This window comes from Anomalospiza imberbis, chromosome 1 (genome assembly GCF_031753505.1).
Source record: "Anomalospiza imberbis isolate Cuckoo-Finch-1a 21T00152 chromosome 1, ASM3175350v1, whole genome shotgun sequence".
NCBI lineage: Eukaryota > Metazoa > Chordata > Aves > Passeriformes > Viduidae > Anomalospiza > Anomalospiza imberbis.
This window is the reverse complement of record NC_089681.1, coordinates 111,570,358-111,587,934: the sequence shown is the minus strand read 5'-3', so window position 1 is coordinate 111,587,934 and position 17,577 is coordinate 111,570,358. Positions and strand designations below refer to the sequence as shown.

Below are 17,577 nucleotides of genomic sequence, written 5' to 3'. Positions count from 1 at the left end.
TCTTTTTTATTGTGGTTTTGGAAATAGATGGACATAATTACCTGGGTAGATTTTTTCTGTCTTTGCCTAGGAGGCAGTGAATTATTTAGTTAGAGCCTAAGTAGTCAAAAGGTTCAAAAAACTCTTGCCTTTGTTCTTTGTTTGCAGATTTTATTCCTCACCGTACAGTATTCCAACAAACCGCATGATTCCACAGACATCAATCACACCATTCATTGCTGCTTCCCCTGTCTCTACATATCAGGTACGTCAGATATGCACTTGTCTACTGTGTTTCCCAGTTAATGATGTTTTGGATGTGGATGAAGGCAGAGTGTATACCACAGAAAATTGTGAGTGCTTGCACTCTTGAGTCACACTTGAAACAAAGGGCTCTCTAGGAATATTCAGGTATCATTGGGTAGAGTTTTAAGTGTTTCCTGCATTCTTTACAACAGTAATGAAAGCCACTGTAATTCTTAATTTCAATCAGCTTCTCTGATAAACATTTTGCTTAATTTCCAGTCTGTTTCCTCATTTTGGCTCCCCTTCATTAGCCAAAAAATTTTAAGTGGTTTTTTTTTTAAATAATTTATGTTGACTGCATTATACTTTGACCTTTTGACCCCAGCTATATTTTTTCCAGTAACTACATCCTTTAAAAGTACTCATTTTTATCCAGTAATCCCTGTCAAAGCAAATTACTTGAGGATAAGTGCCCTCAAATCGTTCTTTAGTCTGCTACATGCCATGTCATTCAGAATTTCTCTTTTCAGCATATCCCTCTCAGATCTCCACTGGGAAATTATTGTCTTTCTGAGATGGAAGTCAAAACCAGATTGTACATTTTTATTATTAGCCATTGTCTGGGAACTTACCACTTCACAGAATCTGGTCATTGACTATACATTTTCCAATTTTAGTTATTTCTCTCCTGTGCCATCAGTGCTTTTCCAACCCTGAGTCTTACCTGAAATAAGCTACTCAAACTTTCAAAGCTGCACGGTGGGCTGTTCTTAATGTTAGGGTTGGTTTGTTGTGGCTGGGCGGTTGCAGATGGTATGGTACTGCTTACAGGTAATTCTGGGCAGTTACTCTACTTTAAACTTGATCTTCAAAGATAGATGATTCTTGTAATTCTCTTTGTGTTATTTTATTTGAGATGGCTATGTAGCATTTGCCACACAAAAGTTGTTTTGATGAGGTAAATTCAGTAAATTTCACTAATGGCAGCGCCAAAGAAGAGTCAATGCCAGAGACATACGCTGCATTGCGTGCAGCTCACATGCCATTTTCTTGGTAGTAAAGCTGGCTTAAGAGCCATACTACTTCCATTCAGGCCACTGAGTTCATGCCACCCAGCCACTTACTTTCATCACTGCTCCACAGTTCACAGTTGTTCCCCTTTTCCCATTCTGGTTTGAACCATTGCATCAATTTGTGGTTTCATGCGTTTGCACCAAAACCATTCTTTTTTTTTTTTTTTTTAACATATATCATTTTGCTTAGATAGTTTGCAGTGTAAGCCCAAAGACATTTACGCTGGCACTGTGAAGGAGCTGCAGTGATGCAGGAGTGGGAGCAATGAGCAGCAGCAAGCTGTGGCAGCTCTAGTGTGTTTCAGTTCATGGGGATTCACATGTGTTGTAGTAATGTGCAACACATGTGAAAGTGTTGTAGTAGAGGTGTGTTAGCATGTGGGTGTGCTGGTTTTGATTCTAAAGATGTTTTGATTAACTTGCTTTTCAACAAAAAATAGACTTTGATAAACGTATGCAAATGTTGGAGCACACTGTTATACAATTAATTCTCAACACTTTCTTCATTAACAAAATCACAGGGCATCTGGAGCAGTGGGACCTTATAGCTTTCTCCTTGTTATTCCTGGTTCTGCTCAGTCTGAGGTGACACACACCCATCTCTGGAAGTGAGGTGTCCCCTGATGGCTCTAGCATGGCTACATCTTTTGCGTACTTCTGTTTTGGGGTGTCCAGACTGATGCAAAAGGAAACTAAAATACAAAATTCTTGGGGCTGAGCCCGAGTTATGATAGACTGTGGGCCATTCACACATAGCACAAAAGGTAGCTATGGCTCAGAGATGCCACAACAAATATGCAAACACTTTATCATATGTCTGATTCTTAGTATAATTGTTATTTCCTTGAAATATATTATATGACAGTCATAAGGCAGAACAACAAAGTCTTTGGTGATGCATATGGAGTTCTGGTGGGAACAGACCCCAGGATGCTCAAGCTAAGAATGATCCTGGAGGGACGGACTTCTTAAGCCAGCTTTGCCGTGAAAGCTTTCGGTTAGAATAATTTTCAAAAACTCTGAATTACATCTGTAGTTCTTCTTGGAAACAGAATAAGTCATTCTCGGATCTCTGAAAATGTTATGCCTTTAAAAGTTCATACAGATACTTTTGAAAATAAACTTTGAACATTTTATGTCTCCTGCACTGTCGGTTGGATGACATGTTCATGATTATATTGATGGATGAAAGCAAACAATGCAAATGAAAAAATAGGGCACACAGAATACTGAAGGCTTCTTTACGAGATAAAATGTTGTGATTCATAGAAGTGCTGCAGTCAGACTTTTGACTTTGGTGGAAAACATTATCAAATGAAATTTGAAAGCTTTTTCCTTTGTCAATAACTTTATGAAGTGTAAATTAATTTTGTGTTGAGTTATAAGACTTAAGTCTTCTTTCAAAATTAGCACCTTAGTTGTAATAGAGAAAATATTTTCAAGTAAATCTTTAAGTTTTAAACTTTTCTATGCTAATTAAAAGTATTTGATATGCAGGTCCAGAGTACTTCATGGATGCCTCATCCGCCATATGTTATGCAACCAACAGTAAGTGGATACTTGGTTATATCTGGCTAAAAGTGCTTCCATTGCAGCCTTGCTCTGCTTGTCCATCCACATTGAAGTCCTGGGTCATGTAGGAGCAGCCAGCTGCTCCCTGTGACAAGAGCCCTCTGCCGTAAAGATTCTGTTTCTTTAAGGAGCACCATTTGATTTATTGGAAAAGGAAGAATGGGTGATGTGTTATTTAATTGCTTTGATTGTAAGAGAGTAACAAGTTCTGAAGTGTTGCTTCTGAAGCTGTACTTCAGGGACTGCAAGATAACCGCATTCCTGTGTACTTTGAATTGCCAGAATCAACACGTGACCATTCCCTTACATGCTTATCCATCAAAAATGTCCTGTGCAGCTTCATATCAAGGATGAGGATACAGTGCTTCAGTAATGCATTTCAACGTAGTGGAAAAGGGTGAAGCACAACTGTCTTAGAGAGTCTCTACCAAATCTGAATCTGCTTTATGATTTGACCAGTCAGCTCTTTCCCCCTCTGCCCAGAGTAAAATGTCATTTTATCAATTTATAACTACTTAAAGCTGCAATATGTTTCTAACCAATATTCATTAGGACTAGTGTGGCTGATTTTGGTTTACCTCACAGAAGAGTTTTGATGCTCTTTACCTAAATATTAGTGATATACCAGGAGAAAACACCACACTGAATTCCACTATAGACAGATCCCTTTAGTTACATTTCTACCTTCTTTGAGTTTCTCAGGTATAGATCCACTTGATAGTGCCATTAACCAAAATTTAAATGCATGCTCCACATAATCATCAATATTTTGATTTATAGAAGAGGAGTAATATTAAAATGAAGGTCTGTAGCTTAGGATTGTTTGTTATTCATATTTTTGTTCAAATATTTTGACTTCACAGTAGTGTAACTTCTGCTGAGAGTTAGCTGTACAGCAACATGGATATAATTACACTGTATATCTGTTTAGTTGCACAAGTCTCGCATCCCAATTTGTAGCCCCCTTTCCACACCCCTCAGGTCTTTGGAGGCAAGTTCTTCAGTTCTCTCACAAGGCAGGGAGCGTAATGTGGTTCTGACTGGTCACCCAATTCCTGCTGCTGCAGTGCTTCACGTCTCTGCAGACCCTGGGGGAACTTTCTGTCTCAGTGGAGTAAAGCTGTTGCTGTATTCTTTGTAGGAAGATGAAATGTGTTGAAAAAATTCACAGTTAACATCAGTTTTGTATTCTAATATTTGGATTTAATAGCAGACCACAAGAAGATTAGATTTGTGTATATGATGAGTTACGAGACTTTTGAAAGCCAAAGAATCTCCAATCCTTGCAGAAAAACTCCCTTTCTAAAAGAAAAACTTAATCACTTTAACAATCCCAGATTTTGTGTATATGTGTGTTTATTTGACAATATTGAGCAAAGCATTTTTCTGCAGTACTAGAAGAGGTGTTATGATAAGGTAATTGAATGTATTTACCCCTTAGTAAGGACATGAAGAGAAAACTTGTCTCTTATAGTGAGTGGCACCCTCAAAATACTGAGTTAAATTGGTGTTCCCTGTGAACCAGAGAGTCACGTTAAAAAAAGGAATTGTGATTCTAGATGGAAAAGTAGAGGGAGAGTGGATAAGTGGTGTACCATTTCTATTCCAGTCTCATTGCTGTTGTGGGTTACTTCCATGCATTTTCTGTACAGTCCTAGACTCTTCACTGACAGATTTTTCCCATATGTTTCCAAAGATTATGTTCTCATGCAGACATGAGGCATTTAGTACCAAAGAAGCATAAAAAGCAAAAAGGCAGAACTACCATTCCCCAGGTTTCATTCAGAGATGAATTCTTTATTAGAAATGTCTGAAAACTTGTCAGAATATTGCCACACAGAGAATTCGGGAGACTTCAGAATTAATGGTCTGTTTTGAAAGAAAATAAAGAATCTGTGTTCATTTTAAGTTTCTGTAGTTCCATGCCTAACTATATATGGACTATTCTAGGCACCTCCATAGCTCAAAAAAAAAGAAGAAAAGATTACAATAACATTTGGCAGAATTAAGGGTGTGAGTTTTGGTAATCCTGTGAGCTGATGAAACTGGGAACGTTCTAATTTGGTTAGCTTTTTGTTTCTTCTTGTAAGCTAGTTTTCCATGCTATTATCTAAATTGCCACCACTTTACTTCGTAGTATTTTATGAGGTGATTGATTGTGGCATGTGATGTTCCCCTGGTCACCACTGCAGATAAATGTTACATTCCCCTTGCTCCAGGAAGGAGAACATTTTGTTAAGCCTCTATTATTCTTTGTCAGTAGAGATGAACTCATACAGAAAGCACAGTTTGAATTGCCCAAACAGTGGTGGTTAATTCTTTGTTTTGAGTATAAATATCCACTAAATCATGTTACTGGATGATTAGCTTTTCATTTCCGACAGAAAGTCCTACTTGATATTTATGTATAATTTAACATCACGTTGTGTCCCTCATGACAAAAAGACAGGCAGAACCATGCTGTAGAGGAGACAAAGGGGGTTTTTCACTCAGCATGCTGAGCACAGGCAGGGCAGTGTTCTCTCAGACTGGCAGGCTTGCCGACAGGAGGGCAGAGCTGTGCTGCACAGCACTACCATCCTGTGTCTGTCTGTCCCTCCTTTGCCTGCCTGTCTCATCTCCCGTCCCACCTGCCTCCCTGTGCAGCAAATACAAAGCTCTTTCTTCAGTGATATTCCCTGCAGTAGGTTGGCCTGTCAGATATTTTTGTCCTTTATTTCCCTTTGTGTATCAATTTCAGCAACATTTTCCTGATGTGTGCATGTGTGCATTGTGTATCCATTTACTTGGCAGATTATGAAGCCCACTATAGTAAAAGATTGTATCTCCAATTCCTTCTGTAGCTTTTTGACTACAAGCAGATAAACCTCTGACCCTAACAAACAAAAATGACATATAAATTAACTGGAAAATATTTGAGTGTACTGGTTTCCCTTCTCAGCCTTGTTTGTCTTCTTACTTCTGTGATACCCTTAAAAACAGAAAACAACCAAAATTACATTTTGTAAGAAAATAGTAATCAGAACATTTTTGTCCTAAAAAGAGAAACTCAGATGAACAGTCAAGGACTCTGCAGCTATAGAACTGATATTGTAGGGCATTGTTAATAAACAACTGCAGATATAATTTTTAAAGGAGTTTTATTTTTGGTTATCAGTGATTTTTGCTGGTCTTACTCCAAAAGCCATGGAAAAATAACATCAAATAGGTTGAAGTAGCATTGCTATTTCTGAATAACTAGTATTGAAAATAAACTTCTGCTGGCATAGTAAGGTTATTCTCACATCTTAATGCTTACACAACTTTCAGGGTTTTGGAAAGTGGTATTCCTGAGTCAGGTGAACATGATGAAAAATCTACCTGGAGGTTCATGTGTGACTCAGACCTTTTGAAATATGCACCCTTTGTGAATTGAACCTTCACCACTTTTTCCCATATTGCTTTCACTGTGTCAAAGTAAGAATACCTAAAATTTGGCAGTGTCATTGCTTTGCCATGTGCCCTGATCATTCTCCACAGTTTTAATGGAAGACAAGCTCCAGAAGAGTTATAGCAGTGTGAGTTTGGATTAAAATTGGCAAAACATTTAATGCACTGATGATAGTCCAGGCTCAGTTTAGTTAACTATATATTTCAAAATACAGTGCTTATTCTTCCATGTTCTTGTTTTTCATTAATGCCTCAGGATAAGGATAGATGGATGGTAATGACAGAATCAAAACATAAATGGGATAAGAGTTATTCTGGAGACTTATAACATTTGCCATATTACTGTGTTTTTCCTGTAGTCCCTGAAGGCTGTTTGAAAGTTATGGGGATACTTTGAAAAACATGTTTACACGTCAGTTCACATATAGACAATTTCATTTCTACTGATAGAGGCATTTGTAAAAATCATTTTGATTCAAATCTTTATTACAAAAAATACATGTAGTATTTCTCTTTAAAGGCATTTTTTTAGTGAACCAACAGAAATGTGCTACCCTAATACTCAATGTACACACTGGTTTTACACTTATCCTCTTTTATTTCCAAGTAAAACTGTGTGTGTAATCACTGGGTATGCACAGATAGATGTTCTTGTCAGTCTGGAATAGTTTCTACATACTAGCTGGAGAAGGAGTATGCCAGTGGCAGCAGGAAGGGTGTAAGCAGAGCAGCATGTGGAAAAATGTACCACTATAATTATAAAGATAAATGATAATGATAAAGTATGTTGGGGAGAACTTCTCTTATGGAAGTTTCTCAAGCCCTTACAGTCCTTCTAGAGAGGTCAATGTCTTAACAAACACCCTTATTATTTTTTTCTGCCATCCTTCCTGTGGCCCATGGCTGAATGGAATCCGTCTGTCTTTAAAAGCATCAACAAAAACATGTCTTATTTCATAAGCAGTGTAAAACCCCTAGTTTGGTGAGAAGCGAGGCTGAGCAAGGGCTCCAGATTTTTGCCTCTTAATTGTTGTGCATGAGTGTAGCAGTATAAAAGGTACAAATTGTTCAACTGGAATGGATCAGTTTTCATTTTCTCACTAGCGACTCTGCTGCTTTGGATAATACCCAAAATACCACAGCAGTTTCAGTGTTTTGATTCCTACACTCTGGAACAAAGAAGTTCCTTGTGCTCCAATCCACATCCCTCTCCCAAGATGGCTTTCTCTACCTCACATTTTTTGCTCTACCTTTTTAGTAAACAGAGCCAGGAGTCTATCTTGAGTTTGCCTGTTTGAGTGTAAGAAAACAAAGTATGTCCTCTGCAGACAGTTGATTCCTGCCTCCAAGACGAAATGTGAGAATTCAGCTAGCTGGTATGAAAAGTAAACAGGAAATAATCCTTAGAAATTGGAATCTTCAGCAAGTCTTTCAACTTTTAGCCATGTATTTTTATGAGATCCTTTGAACATGAACTTACTTGAACTCTTAAGGCTAAAGTGTTTAGAGGTTGAAATAACTAACCAAATACCATTGACAAAGTTCTGCTAAGCAATTTTAATTCCAGTGTTTCCTGAGGCAGAAAATCAAGGACTGCAAATTCTATAACTCTGATAATCAAGACAGTAATTGGCAATGTTCCTTTGGGGCAGGCAGGCTCACATGAGGTCACTTCTGCCTCCCTCTCACTCAGCACCCACTGTATACAGATGTAGTCTCAGTGCTACCTAAATGGGTTTTTCAGATGCTGGTGCGCATGTGCTTGCTGACCTCCTTTAGTGCCAGGTGTTGTTGTTTTGGGGAGAGTACCCAGGACAGAAAGCAGTGCCTGAGCTCAACTAACTTAGACCTCTAAAAGAAAACAGGTGTAAGAGATTCAGCCAAGTTACATCTCCTACTCAAGTGTTGCAGTTTTTAAGTCTGATTATACAATGCTTCTGGAATCATATCAAAGTATTGCTTCAGTCCTTTGTTCTGCTGTTGTAGAAATTAATACAAATGCCAGAAAAAGATATACTTAAGTTTGATTGCCAACATTTTTTGACTCTCTGTTAGAGCCCCCTAGTGAAACTGAGCATTTTTTGTGATGGCAATGAGACACACCACATATGGATTCACTTAGAAAACATGGACAGGAGAACCACAAATGTTTCCAGTGGACAAGCCCTTGCATTTGAGGAACTTGTGGTGTGCTGTTTTATCCTAAAAAGACTTCAGAGCTCTAGTAAAATTTTCTTTTCTTTCAAATGTTCTACAGATAGCATGAACACTAAATGGATAAACCATCAGTTTGTTTAAAGACATTTACATTAGTGGAAAAAAAAACATAATGACTATGTTTCATATAAATCTATAAACATAAATGAAAAAGAGATTTGGAAAAGAAGGCATCTGGCACAAAATTTGAAAGGTTCCCCAGAGTTTCTTGAAGCCAGGAAATTCTGGTTGAGGTTATGGAATTTTGATTTATTTTTAACAGAAAAGATGCAACCTTTCACATCAACCTTCATTGTCAAGAAAAACCTTAATACAACAGCTGTTTAAAAGCAGTTTTATCAGAGGGAACTATTTTTTAAAAAGATAGTTATTAATCAATAGACATTAGAGTACCTTCTGTGGAAGAATATAGTGCATTTTTTAAAAAATCAATGCCTAATTTTGTACAAAGCCTTCATTCTGCTTTCACTTTTCCCACTCTGTGTACATCACCTAAGAATATCAGCAATACTTAATTTATCTCATATTAATATATGTAACAACTCTGTTTTCATGAAGATTTGCATTTTCATTAAGTTTTAGATTTACCCAAAGTCAAAATCCTGAACGCAAATCTGTAAGATTAATATGTTTAGTTTGCCATTTTGAGTGAAAATTCCTAATTTGGTAAGCACTGGTCCAGATAGTTATTTACCAGGTGATAGATTAGTAAGTAGGCAGATTGCAATAGGATCAGGAGAGAGTGGTGGGCTGCGTAAATGTATGCTATTAGTGATAGGCCAAAAATTAGAGGAATCAGTTTGCAGAAAGTAATGGGCTCAGCAGAGTGCTGAATTTAGCTCACCATCAGGTATTTTGCCCCATGAGATGCATTCTGGTTATGCATGCATATGTGTGCAGTGAACAGGCTGAGGCATGTGACATGTGTGTTACAGTCCTCTCAAATTTACCCTCCATCATGAACCTTTCTCTTATTTTGCGCCTAGCATTGTCTGCTGTCTTGCAGGTGATGCTGGTGTTACCCACTTTCCACAGAGAGCGCTCTGCTCTGCTGGCCTACAGCAAATCAGAGGATGTGCATGTTGTAAGCCAGACCACAGCCTGCTTGTAATGAAGGTGGTCATGTGTTGCAATTACCAAATATGCAAATTCTGTGATGGTGGAAGGGAAAGGCAACAATTTTCATCTGCCACAGACAGCAAAGAACTTAGAATGTGCTCTGGGGCTGAGAGCACAGAGGTTTCACATTAATTGGTGGCAAAGATGGGAATAATCTCTGTGTGCCTTTCCCATCATGGAGATGTGTTTCTCATTTCCATAGTGCAATTAAGAATACCAGATGTTACCAGAGGACAGTTCACCAGCAGAAGGGGACCTGGATCTCCTTTCTGCCTCCCAAACTCCATCCCTACAACTGCAGGAAATCAGCATTTCCATTTACAGAAGAAGCATTGGGCAGCTTTGGAGCAGGGAACAGGTTCTGGGGTTCTGCAAACCCAGAAGAGCATTCTTGAGGAAAGCCTGTGATTTACAAGTAATGCCAGGGCAGCACCCTAACTGTGATAACTCCAAAATAGGATTTAAAAAGACTGGCACAATCTGTCAAAGCTGTTAAGATGAATTCTTGTTAGTTAAGGTTCAAGTCAAGTTTTAGGCTATTGACAAGATGTCCTTTTATAAACAATTGCATAGGAAGAAAATTATGTATTAATCAAGATGTAATCTTTAAGGTTAATTAATTTACTATTTTTTTAAATATGGTATTCATTTGAGGTTTTGTCCAGAGGCTTCAACTGGTTTTGAAAGAAAATTCCAAATGGAAATCATGCATACTTGTTTAGCTACAAATGTATTTTATAGCTATATTTATCATTGCTGCAGCACCTTTTTTGCCTGAGCCTGCCTTTCCTCACATTGGCTTTCAAGAATACATGTAAGCTTAGAGCACTTAGTAGCAGATACTTTTTCATCTGCCACTGATCAGCTTTTTGACCTTGGAGAAAAGATCTTTCTCTTAGGCTTAGTTTTATATTTGTCTTTTTTCAAATCCCAATCTATTTAGATTATAAAACTGTCATACTTCTAAATAGTTTTTAGTAGAAGTTTGTGAAAAGACTGGTGGAACAAGGGCCTATATTGACTGATGTCTCTAAACACATCCTCACAGTGATACTATTAGGGTTCAGGGTTTTCATGTTAATTATTAAAATAAAACTGTCCCAGCTACAAAAGGAAATATTGGATCTGATTTTTACCAGTATAAATCAAGAGTTAACTTCACTTAGGAAAATTGAATTGCATAGGTGTGAAACAGCAAGAATTAGAAGAGACTCATGCCTGCAGCAATAAGCTGATGAAGGAGACTCTGGCACCTTCTTAATCCTTGGAACAACAGCACTTCCATAAATTATCATTATGTTATGCCAAGTGTATTCAAGGAGCAATTTACATAAGTAGGGGAAACTAGCTAATCTATGTATTACTTACAACTGCATCATGATTTTTCTAGTGCAGGACTTATATAAAAAAATTATAATAATGTACTCTAAGGACTTAGTGACCAGTTTAAAAAATTCAAAATTCCTGTATCCAGGAACCATACAGAGTCACAGAATATTCTGAGTTGGAAGAGACCCACAAGGATCATCAAGTCCAACTCTTCAGTGAATGGCCCATACAGGGATCGAAACTAAAACCTTGGCATTATTAACACCATGCTCTAACCAACTGAGCTAATCTCAGTGGCATGTTACATAATCCCTTGCAAAACCTGATTAAATACTTTGATTTTATGCCTCTTGATAATCCTATCAGGAGGTTTGTTTCAAAACACCTTTGCTCTGAGGCTTAGCACTCAGTTTTTAATTTCCAGCCTAAAGTGCTCCTATTCATTTCACCTCCATCTTCTTGGTCAAACATTCTTCCTATGTTCAGTAACTGTTGTCCTTTCTCAATGTTCACCACATTAATTTATAGACAAAAATGTTACCTGCATTTTCAGTTTTGGTTAACTATGTTAACATCACTTCATTTGCAGTAATGTAGGGATTTTATACCTCTGGCTGCAACAATGACCCTTCTTTGGATCTATTCCACTTTGAATTCATTTTTCTGAGTAGCCAAAGCTGACAGGATTCAAGCCTTTTGTGCAAATAGCTTTAATACTTCCTTCTCTTCTCTGGAATGACTTTGCTGCACTGTAAAATGTCTTTCTTCCCTTGTGCTCATGACTAGTAATGCAGTCATCCTGAAATTCACTGATATATCTAGGTTTTCTCCTTCTTCCACGTTTCTGGCAGATGCTCCTACATGATAAAGGAAACCACATGTTAGCCTGATTGACTTGATGAATTTGTGCCTTGCTCTCTTTAGTCCAGTCCTTCCTGTATGGTATTCTAATTTGCCACTTTACTTAATGTGCCTTACAACTTCGCAATTTCCCTAAATATTATTCAAGGGAATTATTAAAACATTGGATGAGAGCAATCGTGAGGGAGATTTTAGTGACCCTCCCACTGAAGTAGCCTAGCTTGTCTTTTAGCACAACCTGTTATCATTTCTGCTTTAGTTAATCCTTTATCATCCCCAAAGTTTAGTAATTTCTGGCTGAAGCGCTGCCTGAAATACTTTATTGACCTTCAGAGAGTTTAGATCTGCTGCATGTCCTTTGTCAAGAAAATAGGGAATTTTATTTTAAAAAATGAGGTTAGCTACATCTATCTTTGATTTATCTTTGTTCTATCTTCATTAATATCCTTTAGTCCTGGCCACTGGACCTGTGCTCATATGTTCCAGCTCTGCAATAGAGATGATCCAGTCCTGCTTCCTCAATTCACCTTGAGTTCAGTGACTTCTCTGGGTTTTTCATCTCCTTTGTCTCTATTCATTTTTCTGCCCAAACACTCATTCTCTGAGTGCTGCCTCTGCTGTCTGATGTAGGAAATTGAGATGGTGTCCTTATTCTGCTGGGGCTCCTTCTGAAACACCTTAGTATGACCCCCATCCTCGCTGCATGGGGAGCCAAGCTCTGGGTTGTCTCCTTGGTTTTCACTTATCTCTGTAAGAAACCTTTTGTTAGGTGTTTTAATATCATTCTCAACATTTCAGGTAGACTTATAGCAACTCTTATTTCTGGCCTCCAAATGTAGCATTTTCTAGCCTTTTTTTTCCCCTCCCTTCTGTGTTCATTCCTGATATACTTATTGAGGGGTCTGAGTAAGTGGCTGATTAATTAGCACCTTCTCAACTGTAACTGCTGAAGCATCTTAATAACATAATTATTTTAAAATTATTTTTGCAGAAGCAGTGCTAACAATTTATTTTTTTATCTCAGTGTATAAATGTCGTCTGTGCTCTGACACCCTGGAAGTTAGAAACATTCAAGACACCATAAGTTGTATTATTATTTATTATTGAAACTGTTGAATGTAGTCAGGTCTAACAGTATTTGACATTCATTTCTATCATAGGTAAAATGCTTTCTTTTCATTTCAAATGTCCTTAGAAAGAATATAATATTGACCTAAACTTTGCAGTACTGAGGCAAATCATGTGTATCTTTCTTAAACTGATTTTAGTCCCACTGGAGTAATTGCTTAATTACAGTTTTCAGGTTGTAACCTTGTGGCCTAGTTTTCCTCTCAAAGCAGTTTGAGCTAGGATTAAGTCCATGCATTCAGTAGTGCTTTCCACAAAGCCTCTTGTGAGTCAGTGGTATCTGCAGTGCTGTTGAGAGGATGGTTTCAACCTCTTTCTTACATGATTGCAAAAACAAATAGTGAAATGTAATAGCATAAACACTGAACATTCTTTGCCTGTTTCATAGTGGATTGGTGAAGAATGAGTTGTGTAACACACAGATCAACAGAATCTAAAGAATTTTAAAGGAGTGCCAAGTTGTTATTTAGTGAAACCACTACCTTTGGACTACCTGCCAAAGAGATGCACTTACAGCAGGGTAGGTTCTCTTATCAAATGGCCTATTGTTAACAAGAAATTGCAAATTAGGGGCTGAAATCTCACTTCTACTTACTACAGTTTAAATCCAATTTTTTATTTCTGATTACTGACTACAGCCTCTTGTTAAAGGATGTCTGCTGGACAGTCTTTCCCAATCTGTGCCTTTTACATAAGCTACCTGGGATGTTTTGTAATGTCACTGCAGGTCTTGTTGCCGAGGAGAGACCCTGTCTGTGACATCCACCCCAAAGCCCAGGTGTAGCCTTTCACCACTGTGCTTTTCTGAGCAAGCAATTGAGTGGAAGTTATCTTTTCTCTATGCATGGCAAACCATACATGCACATCCCAAAGCAGGAAAGCAATTGGGTTCCTCATTATCAGTTGTCTACTTCTGCCTCCTAAAATGCTGTAAACTCAGAGTGTGGAGTACTCATGGGAGGTTCAGTCTGGGATGACTCAACTTCAAGCTGAGGATCACAGGATTGACACCCTGCTACTGATCCCCGTGGTGGGACAAGAGGGCTGCATATGATTCACACAGAACACAGCCTGCTTTCAAACAGCCTTTGTACTTTTGCAGTATGGCAATCTGCAAATCATTATGCACCCCCTCTTTGCCCAATCTACACAGGATGTGAGTCTGTGTCAGCTCACAGCTTGGTAGCCTTCCTTTTTAGCACTATCAATAAAAATCTCTTGCTTGCAGCTTTGGAAATTACTGGTCTACTGCCTGCCTCTAGCCAAGAAGGTGGGGGTGGGTGTCACATTCACAGATGTCCTGCATCTGACAGGGCTGTGGCTAGAAGTATATTTTCCATAGGCAGGTAGGGGAAGAGACCTACCATTGTAAAGCTGCTTCATCCACACTGCCACAGCTGCTCCTGGCTAACCCAAAGTTCAGCAGTCCAGGAGAACAAACAGTGTTCCAGGAAAAGCACGATTGTATGCATTTCACCACTGACATTTCTTCCTGCTGGCAGGCCACATCATTTTTGTGGAAAGGAGAAGATTGCTCTAGATGTACTTATTTTAAATGAGGATGAAGTGTTTGATGCAATGATCGTTTCCTGGTGCTTGTCACAATTCTTTCTTCAGGGAGAGAAAGGGGTGGACATTTGTCAGGAACAGTTTGCGTGTTTCTGATAGACAAGCAGATGCAGAACCCCACCTCACTGATTTGTGTCTGTGGAAGTAGCTAAGCTGTATTAGCTCCCTTGCTAACTTCACTCCAAGTGCAGCAAGCAGAGACACTCATTATGACAGCTAAAGCTGTGACAGGCCACATCCTCCCACAGGAACAGCACAGGAATAAGAAAAAATTGAAGAGAAAGACCTGTGCAATTCCCCTTGTTTCATGCTGCTTTCTGCAGACAGTAACACCCTATTCACATCTTCAGCTTTCGCTTGATATCCAATTTTAAAACATTTCAACCTAAATCTTGACAGATATTCAACACCTTGGGCATATTGGTTCTACCAGGAGATGACTGTAAAGCAAATTTTAGGCAGCTGGTTAGAGCATGGTAATGGTGGGGGAAACTGGTCTTTGAAAGGGAGTCCTGGTACTGCTGCTGCTGCCCAGAGAAGAGTTATGGCTCAGAGCTCAGATTTGGACTCACACAGCAAACATACCTTCAATCCATGCCAGTGTTAAAAGCATGGATCTGGAGTAGGTCCTGGGAACTCCATACTAGTTTGCCCTTTCCTTTGCTTTGCCTCTACTTTCCGGGGTAGAAAAGCAAGATAATTTATCCCTGGATGGCAAAGTTCGGGTTTGGCTATAACCCTGAGAAATATTTTGCTTGGCCTGCACAGGTGATGTGCATGTCTTTGAGATTCTGGACTTCATACTTCAGTGGGTAGTAATCATGGATGTTTTCACTGAGATAATATAAATGTACCAATGTGTGTAACTGCATCCATTCAGGAAAAAAAGATATATTGGACATGTGTGTAAGCCAGGTGAATTCATTATAAACATCTTGTAATAGAGCTTAGGAGGCTTCAAATACCACAATTGAAGAGAACTTTCTCACAATATTCAAAATGTGTACATTTTTTATTCTTCCTAGAGTTTTATATGCCATTCAAATCTGTCTTCCAGATAAAAATCAGTGATACAGGTCATGGCTCTGAGAGTGTGGGCTGTGGTGATTAGCAATGATCTGTTTGTGGTGACATTTGCCTGCTTCCACAATATGCAATGTATTTGAATCCTCTCTGAGCTTCTTTTCATTATTTTGTTCAGCAGACAAGTGAAGGAGTAAGTAGAAACATGCCATGAGTGCTGTTGTATCGAGTGAAGTATGAGACTGTGCTTTGCTGTTTCCTTTCATCTGCTTGGCCAAGCTGGGACAATATGTAACCAGGCATTATGCAACATTTGTTCTGCTTCTCACAGCAAAAAAAGCTATGTTAACTCTTTTGTGCTGGCAAAAGTCTTGTGGATTCATACAAGGGACAGAACTCTTTGTCATTAACAATTCCAATATACAGTATAAGTCATAAGAGCATCACGGGCATTACTTTTGTATGTTAGATGTGCTGAAGGACAATAGTTTTACTCAAATGTGGTGGTTTCCCTCTGAGAAGTATTTTCTCTATTTCAAAGAATGCTATCTATCATCCTGACATGCTCCAAAGTGAAAGCCCAAGCCAAACAAACCAAGCAACAGCAAAATCAGCAGAAGGCTAGAATGTGTGACAAAGACTAAAAATCCCAAAAGAGTCTTCTGTCAGGCACCCATTTGTACCCTAGGTATCACCATTTAATGAGTTACTGTGAAGTCAGTGAACACTAATGTGAAATTCTTTAGCGTCGCTGTGAGTGAGCCCATTTTGTCGACCTCTGAGTTAGGAACTACAGAAAATGTCACGAGCTGCAGCCAGCTGTTCATGCCTTCTGCATGATCTGCTTAGACCTCAAAGCAGCTGACCCCTAGATATACCCAAATAGCAAGTTCATGATAAATACACCTGGGCTGAAGTGAAAAGATGAATTACCATCTTTAAAATATAGGACAGTTGCCGGAAAATTTAAAAATTTTCTCTGCAGAATACGGGGTTTGGAATGCAACTTCCTGAAAGTGATGAATCAGTTCTGATGGTTGATATAAGGCTCTAATTTTCCTGAAGGTTTTCAAAGGCTCCTGAAATGTTTCTGAAATATTCTAGTGATTGGTGTTGCACAATATTAAAGATCCTTCCGAGCTGTCTAATTAACTACAGCCATAGTTGCTCCTCAAAACCGAAATTAACTACTTGGTTTGACGTATTGCGAGCCCTCTTACACAGGTGGATAATTCTAGCTCCACAAGGAGTTTTGGTCACTGAGTTTCTCAGTCCAGTGGATCTGCAATTGAATAATTTCCTCTTAATGGGTGACTTGACTAAATGGTTTGAAAGTAATTAGCAAATAACAGTGGACCCAGTATTGAAGTGTATGATCAGCATCTTATCAGGAACTACTTATTTCCTGTGGAAAACTGTGGTCAACTTCTCAAGAAATTCAGAAAGCAACTTGTTGCTCCTGCTTCCAAGGATGCTAATCAAGGAATGGTTGCACCATCCCGGGCATGTTTTGACTTGTGATGAAATGATCCCAAGTGATTCTAAAGGCATTTTCAGAAAGTCTGTTCTTTATTGCTGTTGGATGTTTTATTTGGTCACTTTTAAGAAAGTAGTAATTGTCTTCTTACAGACGCAGACCATTTTTTATCCACTAATACATTTTAATCTTGGTGCACAGCTGTTAATGGGATATGCTTCCACTCCAGAGCAATTCAGATTGATTTTGTTTCTACTTCAGAAATATATTACTGTAGAGCCACAGTATATAAAAGGGCTCAGTGTGTTGAGATGAAGTAGCCTCATGGTATTTGCAGCTTCTAATGGGAGCTCAGTACATTTAGAGCAGAAGTGGTGATTGATTGTCTGGTGCTCAGGCTAATTGATATGGCACTGTGTTAGTCAGAAGCTCTCTCAGTTCCATCAAAATCACACATGACATTGCTCCTGTGCCTATTAATATTGACTGGGTAATTCATATGATAAAAGCAACATGTCTTGGAGGAGACTTCCAGAGCTGAGTGAATCTTCCTTC

The 17,577-nt window shown here is 38.6% G+C and overlaps 1 protein-coding gene across 12 annotated transcripts in view; it reads left to right on the top strand.

The window, feature by feature from the left end:
- RBMS3 (RNA binding motif single stranded interacting protein 3) overlaps positions 1–17,577 on the top strand; it is a 703,009-nt gene that overhangs the window by 633,229 nt on the left and 52,203 nt on the right. For all 12 annotated transcript variants that reach the window (XM_068206323.1, XM_068206331.1, XM_068206308.1 and 9 more), the window contains 2 exons: positions 148–244; positions 2,796–2,846. In XM_068206323.1, coding sequence (XP_068062424.1) covers positions 148–244; positions 2,796–2,846 — 148 coding nt within the window. The remainder of the gene's footprint in view (positions 1–147; positions 245–2,795; positions 2,847–17,577) is intronic.